Source organism: Triticum aestivum, chromosome 5A (genome assembly GCF_018294505.1).
Source record: "Triticum aestivum cultivar Chinese Spring chromosome 5A, IWGSC CS RefSeq v2.1, whole genome shotgun sequence".
Taxonomy (NCBI): domain Eukaryota; kingdom Viridiplantae; phylum Streptophyta; class Magnoliopsida; order Poales; family Poaceae; genus Triticum; species Triticum aestivum.
The window spans coordinates 117,000,857-117,017,985 of NC_057806.1; the positions used below are offsets into that span (position 1 = coordinate 117,000,857).

Here is a 17,129-nt window from a genome sequence, read left to right on the forward strand (position 1 = left end):
TGCTTTTTACTTTGCCTTTACTTTTTACTTTGCATCTTTATACCAAAAATACCAAAAATATTATATCTATCAGATCTCACTCTTGTAAGTGACCGTGAAGGGATTGACAACCCCTAATCGCGTTGGTTGCGAGTAGCTATCGTTTTGTGCAGGTACAGGGACTTGAGTGTGGCCTCCTACTGGATTAATACCTTGGTTCTCAAAAACTGAGAGAAATACTTACGCTACTCTGCTGCATCATCCCTTCCTCTTTGGGGAAAACCAACGCAAGCTCAAGAGGTAGCAGAGGCATAGGGAATGACTTTCATTTTCTCTCTATCTTCTGCAGTGGTCGGGCATTGAGTCTGAATCCACTTCACACCTTGTAACACAGGCAAGAACCCTTTCTTTGACTGATCCATTTTGAACTTCTTCAAAACTTTATCAAGGTATGTGCTTTGTGAAGGTCCAGTTAAGCGTCCTGATCTATCTCTATAGATCTTGATGCCTAATATATAAGCAGCTTCACTGAGGTCTTTCATTGAAAAATTCTTATTCAAGTATCCTTTTGTGCTATCCAGAAATTCTATATCATTTCCAATCAACAATATGTCATCCACATATAATATTAGAAATGCTACAGAGCTCCCACTCACTTTCTTGTAAATACAAGCTTCTCCAAAAGTATGTATAAAACCATATGCTTTGATCGCACTATCAAAGCGTATATTCCAACTCCGAGAGGCTTGCACCAGTCCATAAATGGATCGCTGGAGCTTGCACACATTGTTAGCACCTTTAGGATCGACAAAACCTTCTGGTTGCATCATATACAACTCTTCTTTAAGAAACTCATTAAGGAATGCAGTTTTGATGTCCATTTGCCAAATTTCATAATCATAAAATGCAGCAATTGCTAACATGATTCGGACAGACTTAAGCATCGCTACGGGTGAGAAGGTCTCATCATAGTCAACTCCTTGAACTTGTCGAAAACCTTTCACAACAAGTCAAGCTCTGTAGATAGTAACATTACCATCAACGGTAGTCTTCTTCTTGAAGATACATTTATTCTCTATGGCTTTCCGATCATCGGGCAAGTCAACCAAAGTCCATACTTTGTTCTCATACATGGATCCCATCTCAGATTTCATGGCCTCAAGCCATTTTGCGGAATCTGGGCTCATCATCGCTTCCTCATAGTTCATAGGTTCGTCATGGTCTAGTAACATGACTTCCAGAATAGGATTACCATACCACTCTGGTGCGGAACGTACTCTGTTTGACCTACAAGGTTCGGTAGTAAATTGATCTGAAGTTTCATGGCCATCATCATTAGCTTCGTCACTAATTAGTGTAGGCATCATTGGAACTGATTTATGTGATGAACTACTTTCCAATTTGAGAGAAGGTACAACTACCTCATCAAATTCTACTTTCCTCCCACTCACTTCTTTCGAGAGAAACTCCTTCTCTAGAAAGGATCCGTTCTTAGCAACAAATATCTTGCCTTCGGATCTATGATAGAAGGTGTACCCAACAGTTTCTTTTGGGTATCCTATGAAGACGCACTTCTCCGATTTGGGTTCGAGCTTATCAGGCTGAAGATTTTTCACGTAAGCATCGCAAACCCAAACTTTAAGAAACGACAGCTTCGGTTTCTTGCCAAACCAAAGTTCATAAGGTGTCATCTCAATGGATTTAGATGGTGCCCTATTTAACGTGAATGCAGTTGTCTCTAATGCATAACCCCAAAACGATAGTGGTAAATCGGTAAGAGACATCATACATCGCACCATATCTAATAAAGTACGGTACGACGTTCGGACACACCATTACGTTGTGGTGTTCCAGGTGGCGTGAGTTGTGAAACTATTCCACATCGTTTTAAATGAAGACCAAACTCGTAACTCAAATATTCGCCTCCGCGATCAGATCGTAGAAACTTTATTTTCTTGTTATGATGATTTTCCACTTCACTCTGAAATTCTTTGAACTTTTCAAATGTTTCAGACATATATTTCATCAAGTAGATATACCCATATCTGCTCAAATCATCTGTGATGGTCAGAAAATAACGATACCCGCCGCGAGCCTCAACACTCCTCGGACCGCATACATCAGTATGTGTTATTTCCAATAAGTCAGTGGCTCACTCCATTGTTACAGAGAACGGAGTCTTAGTCATCTTGCCCATGAGGCATGGTTCGCAAGCATCAAGTGATTCCAAAAGCCCATCTGCATGAAGTTTCTTCATGCGCTTTATACCAATATGACCTAAACGGCAGTGCCACAAATAAGTTGCACTATCATTATTAACTTTGCATCTTTTTCATCAATATTATGAATATGTGTATCACCACGATCGAGATTCAACAAAAATAGACCACTCATCCAGGGTGCATGACCATAAAAGATATTACTCATATAAATAGAACAACCATTATTCTCTGATTTAAATGAATAACCGTCTCGCATCAAGCAAGATCCAGATATAAGGTTCATGCTGAATGCTGGCACCAAATAACGATTATTCACGTCTAAAACTAGTCCTGAAGATAGATGTAGAGGTAGCATGCCGACGGCAATCACATCGACCTTGGAACCATTTTCGACGCGCATCGTCACCTCGTCCTTAGCCAATCTTCGTTTAATCTGTAGCCCCTATTTCGAGTTGCAAATATGAGCAACAAAACTAGTATCAAATACCCAGGCGCTACTATGAGCATTAGTAAGGTACACATCAATAACATGTATATCAAATATACCTTTCACTTTGCCATCCTTCTTATCCGCCAAATACTTGGGGAAGTTCCGCTTCCAGTGACCAGTCCCTTTGCAGTAGAAGCACTCAGTTTCAGGCTTAGGTCCTGATTTGGGCTTCTTCCCGGGAGCAGCAACTTGCTTGCTATTCTTCTTGAAGTTCCCCTTCTTTCAGTTGCCCTTTTTCTTGAAACTAGTGGTCTTGTTAACCATCAACACTTGATGCTCCTTCTTAATTTCTACCTCCACAGCCTTAAGCATTGCGAAGAGCTCGGGAATCGTCTTGTTCATCCCTTGCATATTATAGTTCATCACGAAGCCATTGTAGCTTGGTGGCAGTGATTGAAGAACTCTGTTAATGACACTATCATCCGGAAGATTAACTCCCAGCTGAGTCAAGTGGTTATGGTACCCAGACATTCTGAGTATGTGTTCACTGACATAACTATTCTCCTCCATCTTGCAGCTATAGAACTTGTTGGAGACTTCATATCTCTCAACTCGGGCACTTGCTTGAAATATTAACTTCAACTCTTGGAACATCTCATATGCTCCATGATGTTCAAAACGTCTTTGAAGTCCCGATTCTAAGCCATAAAGCATGGCACACTGAACTATCGAGTAGTCATCAGATTTAGCTTGCCAGACGTTCATAACATCGGGAGTTGCTCCTGCAGTAGGCCTTGCGCCTAGCGGTGCATCAAGGAAGTAATTCTTCTCTGAAGAAATGAGGATAATCCTCAAGTTACGGAACCAGTCCGTGTAGTTGCTACCATCATCTTTCAACTTAGCTTTCTCTAGGAATGCATTAAAATTCAAGGGAACGGTAGCACGGGCCATTGATCTACAACATAGATATGCAAAAACTATCAGGACTAAGTTCATGATAAATTTAAGATCAATTAATCATATTACTAAAGAACTCCCACTTAGATAGACATCTCTTGAGTCATCTAAATGATCACGTGATCCATATCAACTAAACCATGTCTGATCATCACATGAGATGGAGTAGTTTTCAATGGTGAACATCTCTACGTTGATCATATCTACTATATATATGATTCATGTTCAACCTTCCGGTCTTAGTGTTCCGAGGCCATGTTTATACATGCTAGGCTCGTCAAGTTTAACCCGAGTATTCTGCACGTGCAAAATTGTCTTGCACCCGTTGTATGTGAACGTAGAGCTTATCACACCCGATCATCACGTGGTGTCTCAGCACGACGAACTGTCGCAACAGTGCATACTCAGGGAGAACACTTATACCTTGCAATTTTAGTGAGTGATCATCTTATAATGCTACCGTCGTACTTAAGCAAAATAAGATGCATAAAAGATAAACATCACATGCAATCAAAATATGTGACATGATATGGCCATCATCATCTTGTGCCTTTGATCTTCATCTCCAAAGCACCATCATGATCTCCATCATTACCGGCTTGACACCATGATCTCCATCATAGCATCAATGTCGGCTCGCCAACTATTACTTCTACAACTATCGCTAACGCATAGTGATAAAGTAAAGCAATTACATGGTGATTGCATTTCATACAATAAAGCGACAAACATAAGGCTCCTGCCAGTTGCCAATAACTTTTACAAAACATGATCATCTCATACAATAACGTATATCTCATCATGTCTTGACCATATCCCATCACAATATGCCCTGCAAAAACAAGTTAGACGTCCTCTACTTTGTTGTTGCAAGTTTTACGTGGCTGCTATGGGCTTCTAGTAAGAACCGTTCTTACCTACGCATCAAAACCACAATGGTTTTTCATCAAGTATGTTGTTTTAACCTTCAAAAAGGACCGGTCGTAGTCAAATTTGATTCAACTAAAGTTGGAGAAATAGACACCCGCCAGCCACCTTTATGCAAAACAAGTTGTCTGTCGGTGGAACTGGTCTCATGAACGTGGTCATGTAAGGTTGGTCCGGGCTACTTCATCCAACAATACCGCTGAATCAAAATAAGATGTTGGTGGTAAGCAGTATGACTATGATCGCCCACAACTCTTTGTGTTCTACTCATGCATATCATCTACGCATAGACTTGGCTCGAATGCCACTGTAGGGGAATGTAGCATGCAATTTCAAAAAAATTCCTACGATCACGCAAGATCTATCTAGGAGATGCATAGCAACGAGAGGGGGGAGTGTGCCCACGTACCCTCGTAGACCGAAAGCGGAAGTGTTAACTTAATGCGGTTGATGTAGTCGAACGTCTTCGTGATCCAACCGATCAAGCACCGAACATACGACACCTCTGAGCTCAGCACACGTTCAGCTCGATGACGTCCCCCGAACTCTTGATCCAGCAAAGTGTCGAGGGAGAGTTTCGTTAGCACGACGTCGTGGTGATGGTGATGGTGATGTGATCCGCGCAGGGCTTCGCCTCAGCACTACGACAATATGACCGGAGGAGTAAACTGTGGAGGGGGGCACCGCACACGGCTAAGAGAACAATTGATGTGCTTTGGGGTGCCCCCTGCCCCCGTATATAAAGGAGGAGGGGAGGAGGCCAGCCCTAGGGGCGCGCCCAAGTGGGGGGCGACTAGGACTCCTAGTCATTGTCGGGCCCCCCTTTCCTTTCTTTCAGAGGGGAAAATGGAAGGAGAGGGAGAGGGAGAAGGAAAGGGGCGGGGGCGCGCCCCCTTCCCCTTGTCCAATTCGGACAGCCCATGGGGGGTGCGCGCCACCCCTTGTGGGCTCCCCTCTCTCTCCCCTATGGCCCATGTTGGCCCATTACTTTCCCGGGGGGTTCCGGTAACCTCCCGGTACTCAGAAAAATACCCGAACACTCCGGAACCATTCCGGTGTCCGAATACTATCGTCCAATATATCAATCTTTACCTCTCGACCATTTCGGGACTCCTCGTCATGTCCGTGATCTCATCAGGGACTCCGAAGAATCTTCGGTCACCAAAACACATAACTCATAATACAAATCGTCATCGAACGTTAAGCGTGCAGACCCTACGGGTTCGAGAACTATGTAGACATGACCGTGACACATCTCTGATCAATAACCAACAGCGGAACCGGGATGCTCATGTTGGTTCCTACATATTTTATGAAGATCTTTATTGTTCAAACCGCAATGACAACATACGTTATTCCCTTTGTCATCGGTATGTTACTTGCCCGAGATTCGATCGTCGGTATCCTCATACCTAGTTCAATCTCGTTACCGGCAAGTCTCTTTACTCGTTCCGTAATACATCATCCCACAACTAATTCATTAGTTACATTGCTTGCAAGGTTTATCATGATGTGCATTACCGAGAGGGCCCAGAGATACCTCTCCGATACTCAGAGTGACAAATCCTAATCTCGATCTATGTCAACCCAACAAACACCTTTGGAGACACCTGTAGAGCATCTTTATAATCATCCAGTTACGTTGTGATGTTTGATAGCACACAAGGCGTTCCTCCGGTATTCGGGAGTTGCATAATCTCATAGTCAAAGGAATATGTATAAGTCATGAAGAAAGCAATAGCAATAAAACTTAACAATCATTATGCTAGGCTAACGGATGGGTCTTGTCCATCACATCATTCTCCTAATGATGTGATCTCGTTCATCGAATGAAAACACATGTCTATGGTCGGGAAACTTAACCATCTTTGATTAACGAGCTAGTCAAGTAGAGGCATACTAGGGACACTTTGTTTTGTCTATGTATTCACACATGTATTAAGTTTCCGGTTAATACAATTCTAACATGAATAATAAACATTTATCATGATATAAGTAAATATAAATAACAACTTTATTATTGCCTCTAGGGCATATTTCCTTCAATGCGCTACTTCGTAAGGGACCGATTTGGATCCAAATGTTTAATTCTATGGTTAGATTTTATCTTAATACCTTTCTCGTAGTTGCGGATTCTTGCAAGGGGGTTAATCATAAGTGGGAGGTTTGTTCAAGTAAGAACAACACACAAGCACCGGTCCACCCACATATCAAATTATCAGTAGCGAATGTGAATCAAACCAACATGATGGAAGTGACTAGATGAAATTCTCGTGTGCCCTCAAGAACACTTTGCTTATTATAAGAGACTGTTTTGGCCTGTCCTTTGCCACAAAAGGATTGGGATACCTTCCTGCACTTTATTTACCGTTATTGTTACTCTTCCGTTACAAATTATCTTGCTATCAAACTACCTGTTACCGACTATTTCAGTGTTTGCAGAAAATACCTTGCCAAAAACCACTTGTCATTTCCTTCTGTTCCTCGTTGGGTTCGACACTCTTACTTATCGAAAGGACTACGATTGATCCCCTATACTTGTGGGTCATCAATATTCTTTGATGGGAAACTGGGGTGATTCCCGCAAGCCCATGTCTATGATTTACCTGCAGGAGGAGCTCACCAATGGGTGACCGCCCAGGCTCAAAGGGATTGCACAAGTTCAAGGTTGAGTAGCTACTATGTGTAACCATGAGTCAGTATGGGTTATGTCTTGACTAAGTAAGTTGTGGGAACCCCTATGACATGACCAGCTGGTGTAGATTTTTGCATGTAGGTTGACTGGGTCTACCATTGGGCGTGGGTTACCGCCTCCCAAAAGCATCTTGGTCTACCTAGCTACTTCACAAGTGAAGTTTAGTAGTAGAAGGGTGTGATTCGGAATCATGGGTAATGTAGACAAACCTCTGCAGAGTGCATAAAACTGATCATGATTAGCCATTTCCCTGGTTATAGACAACTTTTGAGCAACTCTACTGAGATCTGTTAGCAAAATGGGAATCAGGCTTACACCAAGTAGCATGTTTATTTCAGTTCAGCATATCCTCGTGAAACTTGCCAATACATTCATCGTATTGACCCTTGTGGCTGCAACATATCATGTTCCAGGAATTTCCATGTCGAAGGAGTGATACGAATTCGGGTTACGATGCTATACTCAGCTCTTGCCTATGAGTGGATGGATGCCACAAGACTAGAATATTACCTCCGTTGCATGATTGTTCTAAGTTAGCTCATGAGCTAAGCATGTCAGGCATAAAAGAGACTAGATCTGCGATGGAATACTATGACATGTAATGTATTTTTGGTATTTCATTGTTGACTGTGCGTGTCAGCTATTGATCCAGAGACTGGCACAGTAAACGCAGAGATTTGGGGCATCTCTTGGGACTGGGTCATGACATATATAATATGGGGGGTAGATACACGATGTAACTTATGCCAACATAATAGCATAGGCACGCATAAGAAGCTGACGGCGTGTGTCGGCGGCCGGGGTATTGTGACGGTGTCAAGGAGAGGAGCACCCGTACTCATGCCCCGAGGATGTAGCTGATGTTCGGTGAACCTTGTTAACAAATCTTGGTGTCCTATCTCGTGTGATTGTTCGTTTCTCGGATGATCGATTATGCGTCTTGGATTATTCTAACATGTAACCCTATATACGAGGAATAAAATTAAGAAACAATTTTATGTCACTACTTAGTTTTTGGAGCAATAGTTTTAGAAAGCAGTACCGTGATTAAATGATATTTCCTCCCAAAAATTATTATAGTTTTGTAGCAATTAATAATTTTGACTTGTAGAAATTTAAGTACTAACAGCATGGTTTCGTTGATAATTTCACATTCCACTATACACGGGCATGGCCTTTGGGTTCCAGGGAGCATTTCACATTCCACTATATACGAGGAATAAAATTAAGAAACGATGAATAGTAAGTTAAAAAATAATACTCCATACGATCCTTATAAGTGGTTGTTGATTTAGTACAATTTTATAAAGAAATCAGCAACAATCCTTATTAATTGTCGCTCAACTAATATGTATTGAGGGAGTAGCAACTTTTTCAATGTTTTTTAATATTTTTGTGTGACAACTCACAATTTTGATGCGAACCAGAACGATAGTGTTTCATCAATATTAAAAACAAAGTTACGTGGTCAAGAAATGCGAAAAATTTGACGTTTTTCCTGCACAGATCAAAATGCTTAGGCTTTACACCTAAACATTTGCAGATAACATTTGGACGTAAAAATATACTACATTTTTATTTTATTTTAGTATTTTTTTTTGGCATTTGCAAAAATGTTTTTTGGCGTGCAGGAGCCAATGCTCCCTAGAGCCCTACTGGATATCCGACTACACACATCCATTTTTCTTATAACACTATACACATTCATCCGTGCTGAACAAGAAGAGAGACCTTACAACATCGCTCATCAGTCACTGCCTCGTGGAGCCCACTCTGGACATGGCAGAAGATCGCCCAAGCCGAAGAAACATGAGATGACACACACAGCACACCAACACAAGAACTCTCTTTCGGATGTGGCAAGGTTCCATTTCAGGTTCAGTTTCAGAGCACAAGGGCTCAGGATCTACATCAGCTGGTTGCCGACGGGGTCAACGACGAAATGCAGCTCGAGACATCTCTCGGTAACCGGATGAAATTTGGATGTCCACATCTGCACCTCACAAGACAGGCACAAAGGAATTGTTAAAAATGGAACTTCATCAAGCATTTGTGACAAAATCGAGTATGGTGCTTGCTGTGCATTATTCTTGCTGTCATGGGTAGGGAGTTTCAGAGTTGTTGAACTCTGTGTCTCCTGATTTTAGACAACAAATCATCATCATTCTGTAAGACTAGCTTCAGCTTCTGTTTTGGAAATGCACCAAATGATATTTTCTGATCATTTTTTAGACTGCAACAGTTACTAGGTTCTTTTTTAGGTCCCCAAAAGGTTCAAGGTTCTGAATGTTCTAAGTTGTTGAGCTGAAGTTACACAAAAGCGAAACAAGTTTTCAGAACACTTATTTAATTATGTCAATCTCTTATTGTTGTTCCATCCATGATAGAAACAAGATTCCTCTTCCAAACCCATTAATAACAGAATTTACTGACTCCCAAATTCCTTTGAAAATAAAAGTGTTTATGTGGTTTGTCCATAAACAAGTTATTTTAACCAAGGACAACTTGATAAAGCGTAATTGGACAGGACCTACTAGGTGTAGTTTCTGTGATCGGAATGAGACAATCAAACATCTCTTTTTTGATTGCCCGTTGGCCAAAGTACTTTGGCAGACGGTCCACATTGCTTTTAATATCAATCCACCGAATTCTGTTAACGCATTATTTGGGACATGGCTTAATGGGATTGAGCCTGACTTAGAGAGACACATTCGGGTTGGTGTTTGCGCTTTGATGTGGACTATCTGGACTTGCAGAAATGATTTGGTTTTTAACAGAATATCATATATCCACTTTTTGCAGGTTATATTCCGAACTACGGCACTGATCCGTTCGTGGTCGCTACTCACCCCGACGGAGGCCAGAGAGCATTTGGTTACTGGATCTTTCCGCTGGGAGATGGTAGCTCGGGATATCTTCAACCGGTTTGGATGGCGGTCATGTAATAGGATAGGCATTTAGTTTACCTACCTAGTTTTAGCCAGCCGGTTGTGGCATCTTTTCATGGCTAGTTGGTGTTTCTAGCCCGTTTTGGCTCTGTGTGAGCTTTCTTTACTTTTTCATTACTTTTGGAGACCTTGGAACCATGTTCGCACTGCTTTATTTGGTTAATAAGATGGCCGTATGCATCACTCTGATGCAGAGGCCGGGGAGTCCCCCTTTTCAAAAAAAAAAAACTGACTCCCAAATTCCTATCGATGAAAATGCAGAAGTCTTACATCCTTGTATTCCGTGCTCTCCTTGAATAATTTGAAGTCGTCAACTGCAGGAAACAAGAAAATTGTAGTAATCGGCCCCGCCGACGATCCCCGTCATCTAGCTTTGCTATACATCTATATAATTCAGGGACTCTGAAAGGGAACAAAAACAAAATGTAGGGAGAACTTACTTGATGGAAAACGGATAACTGCAGCGTGACTGTACAGACTATCCATATGATCCAGACAGCAACCTGCTTTTTGAAATATAATATCAGGATTGGTTCTTTCAGACCAAGGAAAAATTATGCAGGGGAAAGTTTGTGCAAATTACAATTTTTCAAGCAGATCAAGATAGAAGGTGCACTGCAAATTAATTGTCATATTGGAAATCTGACGGCAGAAGAAAAATAAACCCCTTTTTTGTCATACCTGAGGTTGCCTGAACAATGAAAGAATTGTAGTGGATGATCAGCTTTTGAAGATGGGCTAATGCATCCTCCACAGACTCTCTGGATGCAGTCTCCAGGAAAGATATCAACAGCATAAACTCGACTCCGTAGTTGAAATCCTGTTGAGCAAAGCAAAAATTATGTTCAGATCAGATGCAATGCTAAGCAAAAGAGGAAGATGACAGTCAATTACGTTACCTCGCCCCTCCGAAAGAGAGGGATAATGTCATCTTCCACCTCAGATTCAAAATCTACAGAAACCAAGCCCTGTAAGTTATCCAAGCAGTGACTCTCACAATGCAATGAGATCAGTACAGTCTAAGAACTGGAAAGGAGGATTACGCGGTGAGGCGTACATAGGAAACGGGTTTCACATGCTCGTCGAGAACATTGAAATAGTATGAGCTATTCTGGAACTTTGCAATGTCTTCTTTCTGTTGGAAACGCATGAATACAGCATGCGTGAAGCTCTCGCTATTAGGGCCCTCTATGCGGCCTGCACCCAAGAGACACATGTTTGCAAATATATAAATTCAAAGTGCAGTTCAGTACTCGAATGAATTTTCCATCAATAGATAGATGCAAGTCCCTTACCTAATGACACAGTGAGTATCCCTCTCATCTGATACTGAGATGTATATAAGTAATCAAGCATGTCCTTTTCTTCAGCATCTGAGATGTTTGGCTTGGCTCTGAGCAGAATAATGTGCTCCACTATCTTTCTGCCAATGCTACCAAGTCAGCGTGTGTACTACTATAACGCCATGTAAATCTGAGGATGAACATTTCAGTTTTGTGGTCTCAAGGTAAATCATTAGCTCGAACAAGAGTTCCGCACCTTTTCTTCACAGTATCACTAGATGGAGCGCCATTGTTGGGTCCAAATACGCTGCGAGGGGAATGGATTGACCTGCTTCTTGTCCCCCACCATCTACAATCTGCACCAGGAAGATTTAGTTCAAAGTTGGGTATATGCATATACTTGGAAAAAAGCATAAAGATCAAGCAAGAACTAGATCAAGATCTGACATCGGCCGAAATTCCGCGGCGGGTGGCGGCGATGCAGCCCAAAACAGCTCGCAACAGGGCGTGTAGTTTGAGAGGTCTGAGCTAGAAACGGCATCAGCATCCTGAAATTGCTGAGCTCGGAAGCTTAGCTCCCATTGTTGTTGTGGAGGCTTTATGGATTCTGGGGTGGAGCTGTGGGTGTGGTAATGTGGTATCTGCAAGCAAGGGTGCCTCACCAGAAGTTGGTGGTTGGAGCGTATGGCACTGTCCTTTTCCATTCTGCCTCTTTAGTTTCTGATATTTCTTGTGGCCAGAAAAATTGCTGGCTAGCGTATGGCTCTAAACATACCAATCACCATCAAAAAATCAGAACCCAAGTTCTGAACCTTACAAACTTAAGAAACCTGAGACCTTGACTTTCTTTCCAGACTCTGAAGGCCCTACATGATGAAAGCGGCATAAGACAAGGTGTGTGTTCAAAAATACATATGAGCAGAATCAAATGTAGATATAATGATTTTGGGAGCCAATAAGAAACCGAACCCACTTGACACTCGGGTTGACCAACTCTGTATGGATACTCTCCTTTCATCCTTGAAGCAGCGACAGCCTGAATTCGATCAAAATAACTGAAGTAAGGACAAAGATAACAATTAAGCAGATTTTCTTTTTTGAAAAGGAGGATAGACCCTGGGCTCTGTATCTGGACGATGCATGCGGCCATTTTATTAATTATTCACAGAAACCATACAAAGTAATACATCAGTCAGCCTTAAGCCACCATCTAGGCAACACTTGCTGCTACTCCTATCCCATTGATGAAAGTGTGCCCAATATCCGCTCCGAATACCAAACGGACATCGCACCAAACCCTAACATCTAAAGCCGGATGTCCCAGCCCAGCCACACACCGGGACTGGGTCCCATACCGGGCCAACGCACTCTCAGAGGCTGCCACCACCATCTTCCACCAGTCCATCTCCAGAGCAGTAAATGACCCATCGACCTTGCCTGGCCTGCCGTCGACGTCACCACGACGCGAAACAACTCCACCATGCTGCAGTGCTGCATGTATCCGTCCACGCGCGACCGTCGCTGAACCTCCGCGGTGCCATGCCACCGGGATCCGTCGTCAGTCTTGCGGTAGATGAGACACCGCTCTTCCGCTTGTCCCGTCAAACCAGCACTTGCTCAAAAGGATGCCCACAGGAGGGATAATGGCATCAAAGGTACCATCATTGTCTGATCCGGTAGATCCAGATCTAGGTTTCCTCCGAAGTATCACGAGTGGGGTGCCACGACCTGCAACAATGATGCCTCGAGAAGAGAACGATGTCATAGACGCCTCCATTGTTCGCCATGACCGAAGTCGGCGCGATTTTCACCGGAAGTCGCGTCCCACCAACCTCGCAGCTAGTTGGAACCGAATGGAGCCTCGCCATGGAGACGAGGGTCGTCGTCGGCACGCCGGCAGGGAGCCTCTAGCCGCCCCTCACCGGTCTTCCTCACGCCACCGGCCGGCCAAGGCCATACCGATACGGATCTGGACAAGATGCCGGATCCGCAGCCATCGGGGCCACCCATGCGCATGCAGCCGCCACACTGCCGGCCATGAAGGCTCCCATCGCCGCCGCACTGCAGGGGCGCAGCCCTGACTGCCACCCCCGGCCTCCTCGCATGAGACACCGCCTCCGCCTCATAGGGTCCGCCGTGGCGACTATCCGCCCTGGATCTGCGGTGCAGAGCCCGCCGCCATCCGGTCCCTATATCTCGCTTACAGCGTTGCCTGAAGGAATACTCCACGTGTAGCTGTTGGGCCGGCCTATTTTTCCTGTTTGTTCTTGTTCGCTTCTATATTTTAGCGAAGTTTGTTCTTGTTCACTGGGCAATCAAGACGCTTTTGCTTTTGTTGGGTCTGTACTGGTTTTTGGCTCGGTTTTTTTGGTCATCACTTTCTTTTTCTCTTTGGTTTTCATTGTTTCTTGATTCGCTTTCTTTGTTTTTTCTGTTTTCTTTGTATTTTACTGATTTCTTTGTTTCTTTCTTGATCTTTATTGTTTTTTCTTTATTTTTCACTAGTTTTCTTTCTCGGTTTTCGTTTTTTTCCTTTCCTTATTTTCTTCAGTATTTTTAGTTTCTTTTATGCTCCTTTTGTTGGTTTTAATTTTTTAACACAAGTCTACCTTATTTGAAAAATGTTTATTGTAAGTACATGATATATAATTTTAGTGTACACGTGAAAATTTTGATACTCGTTGAATATTATTCAATAAAAAAAATTTGAGACAAGAATATTATTCAATAAATGGTTTTGAATACATGGTTAACCTTCTTCAAATACACAATGAACATTTTTCTAATGACAATAAATATTTTCTTAAACTACGCAAACATTTGTTAGCATTGTATAGAAAATTAAAAAAACTTCATGGACATTTTTCAAAAACACGTTATTATTTCTTTAAAATATCATGTACATTTTTTAACCTACACATTTTTTTACATTGTATAAACATTTTTTGTGTGTAAACATTGATCATTTCTTTCAAATTCATGATTAACCTTTGTTTAAACATATTTTTTATGTCAACGTTTTTTCATACAAATCCTACATTCTACTTATACACCAGGAACAATTTTTATTTAATATTTCAGAAATACATAATTAACATTTCTCATATACATGATTAAACATTTTTTTCAATATATTATTTTTATGCCTACTTTTTCATACACATTGCACATTTTTTTAATACATCAGGAAATTTTATATATACACGTCTATCATTTTTCAAATACACGATTAACATTTTTCATATCTATGTATTGATGTCTACTTTCTTCATACACATTATACAATTTTTATATACATTAAAAATATTTTTCTATACACGTTTAATATTTTACAGTGCACAATTAACATTTTTAAATTTTGTATTAAAACATAAAGTAAAAAAACAAAAGCAAAACTATAAAATGAAAAATGAGAAATGAGAAAAGAGGGCGCTAAAGGCCTGTTGTCCGTGCAGGGCCGGCCCATTTTGGCGGCTGCTTGAGGCAAGACATGCTATTGTCTTACATAAAGCGAGATATAGTCATGCGTGCCAAAGTACCCAGATGAAGCTTCGGAAGAGATCGAGACAAGAAGCCAAGGGCCCACACGGCCGCCCCGCGTGCCCTAGGGAAGGGTGAGCCACCTGGACATGTGTGCCCCCTTACACTGCCTTGACCTGATTCCACCGCCATAATTCTCTATAAACATCAAAACCCTTCGCCATATTTTCTGAAGAATTTTATCGCCGCCGTAAGCTCCTGTTCCACGAAGATCCCATCTGTTGGCTGAGACGGGTATGGACGGTGGACACACGGCATGGCGGTGGAGATCCCGCCAGCGGCAGTTGTAGGATGGTGGCAGGTGCGATGGTCGAAAATTTCAGCGTGACAGTTGGGCTCCGCATGGCTTCGGTCTATTTTGCAGCAGCCCTGTGGTCATCGCATATTTGTTGCACGTGCGGGCAAAAATATGGAAGTGCTCCCAAATACTCTGTAGTATCAGCCGCTGGAGCTGTATTTTTTGGTCCAAATATCTTAAAAGTTAGTTTTTTGGATAGTTGCCCTATATTAAATCATCTGTTGAAAATGCTCTTACATAATTTATTACAAATCCTCCTTAAAGCCAACTATACAGGCTTTCGCTATCGCCATGTAATGTAATAAGCAATTCAAACAATTCAAAAAAAATAGTAGAGGTCTCTGATACACAGTTGGTGACAAATGAGCTACTTAGTAATTACTTTTTTGAGCAACCTAAAAGTTGCTTTTGGGCGGGGGTAGGATCCAGGAGTTGCCGTAGACGAAGTGCGAGCCGGTGAAGGGCCTCGCCTGCGCGTCGTCGAGCACCCGCGCCCACCCGATCCTCTCGTTGGACATGGCCCCGGGCCCGCTGCACTTGTACTCCCCGTAGAATACACCACCCTTCCTGCAGCAACCATCATCACCAGCCGGCCCGCCAGTTAAAATTTGTGCGATGTGAAATGGTGAGGCCAAATTAAGTGAGAGGTAACACGTGCTATAGTTACCGATCTGGCTTCTCGACCTTCCATTTGTCCCAGCCGACGGGCACCACCTCCTTGCTCATGTCCGTGAAGGAGTAGACCACCCGCGACGAGTCCCCCCATGCCCTTCCGAGGTAGATCTGGCCCAGTCCGAAGATCTTGCACCGCACGAACGAGAACCCGCTCTCGATGGCGTCCTTATCGTCAATGCCCTTGCTCCGCTGCTGCGCCGTCAGCACTGCTATCTCCGTCGTCACCGACATGATCGTGCAGTCCTGCACGCATGCGCGTGGGTGTCACCATAAAATGCATCAAATATCATTGCCTACCTCACTTAGGACATGTGTGAATGTAGATGTTTGTTTGGTTAATTACCGTGTAGAGGGACCTCCCGAAGCCAAAGATAAAGTCGACGCTCCCTCGGATGATGCAATTCTTAAAGTAGTGGAGGCCCTTGTGGTCGTAGAGCGTGTCCTGCCCGCCGTCAATGGTGCAGTTGTAGAAGGCGGCCTTGGTGCCGAACAACCGCAGCGCCACCGCTTGCCCGCCCTCTTGACCCGCCTTTGCCAATGGTGCGTGGTTCTGCCATGAAGAGCAGGCCGCTTAAAGAAAAATCTCATAATTTCATAATGTTTACATGTTATTCACATAAATGTTTCAAAAAAATAGACAAATACATAAATGTTCCAAATATAGCGGCCAATTAGCTTTAAAAAAATATAGCGGCCAATTTCATTTTTTTTAGAATAACCTGCCAAGCTTTATTCCAAGATAATATTCATCGGTACAATGGTCGGGTTATGAGGCATACCCAGCCATACATGTCTACCCCGATCTAAATTACAAGCAAACTTGGTAAGTTTGTGAGCCTCAAAATTATGGTTTCTACGCTCATGAATAAAAGAGCTAAACTGAAAACTCGACTGCCGACCTATGATTTCATGTACTATAGCTGCATGGGGACCCCCCGTTCCTCTGTTTATGTCGTTGATCACCTCCTGACAGTCCGATGCAATGACGAATTTCTGAAGATTGAGGTCTTTTGCGAGTGCCAAAGCTTCTCTGCAGGCGTATGTCTCTAACATAACCGGATCAAGAACACCTGGGAAGGCCACCGATGATGATCCCAAGTAGGCACCACGATGGTCTCTGCATACTGCAGCCACAGTTCCTCCTCCTCTCTGCCGAGCTACTGCTCCATCGGCAT

General features: G+C 42.8%; 2 protein-coding genes across 4 annotated transcripts in view; both read right to left on the minus strand.

The window, feature by feature from the left end:
- Window positions 1-8,870: 8,870 nt before the first annotated feature.
- On the minus strand, window positions 8,871-12,171 carry LOC123102558 (uncharacterized). 3 transcript variants are annotated; one of them, XM_044523955.1, is made up of 9 exons: window positions 11,889-12,171; window positions 11,698-11,797; window positions 11,454-11,581; window positions 11,216-11,355; window positions 11,058-11,126; window positions 10,840-10,978; window positions 10,599-10,661; window positions 10,429-10,534; window positions 8,871-9,203 (listed from the first exon to the last, which is right to left on the minus strand). In XM_044523955.1, exons 1-9 carry the CDS (start codon window positions 11,986-11,988, stop codon window positions 9,122-9,124), a joined length of 927 nt encoding a protein of 308 aa, XP_044379890.1. In that variant the 5' UTR covers window positions 11,989-12,171; the 3' UTR covers window positions 8,871-9,121. The 3 variants fall into 3 exon arrangements, with proteins under 3 accessions (XP_044379890.1, XP_044379891.1, XP_044379893.1); XM_044523956.1 differs by having other exon boundaries at window positions 10,429-10,472; window positions 11,889-12,151; XM_044523958.1 differs by lacking the exon at window positions 10,429-10,534 and having other exon boundaries at window positions 11,889-12,161.
- Window positions 12,172-15,453: 3,282 nt separating this feature from the next.
- LOC123102557 (putative pectinesterase 63) overlaps window positions 15,454-17,129 on the minus strand; it is a 7,990-nt gene continuing 6,314 nt past the window's right edge. The window contains exons 3-5 of the mRNA XM_044523954.1: window positions 16,298-16,504; window positions 15,947-16,197; window positions 15,454-15,846 (exon numbers count right to left, since the gene is read on the minus strand). Coding sequence (XP_044379889.1) covers window positions 15,675-15,846; window positions 15,947-16,197; window positions 16,298-16,504 — 630 coding nt within the window. The 3' untranslated portion in view covers window positions 15,454-15,674. The remainder of the gene's footprint in view (window positions 15,847-15,946; window positions 16,198-16,297; window positions 16,505-17,129) is intronic.

Bases quoted from the DNA above. Each gene is read 5' to 3' on its own strand.
- LOC123102558 (XM_044523955.1), bottom strand. From the start codon at position 11,988: ATGCTGATGCCGTTTCTAGCTCAGACCTCTCAAACTACACGCCCTGTT. The intron at 11,582-11,697 runs GTGCGGAACTCT...TAGCATTGGCAG, and splicing joins AGTGATACTGTGAAGAAAAG to AAAGATAGTGGAGCACATTA. The intron at 10,535-10,598 runs GTAAGTTCTCCC...ATAGATGTATAG, and splicing joins AGTTATCCGTTTTCCATCAA to CAAAGCTAGATGACGGGGAT.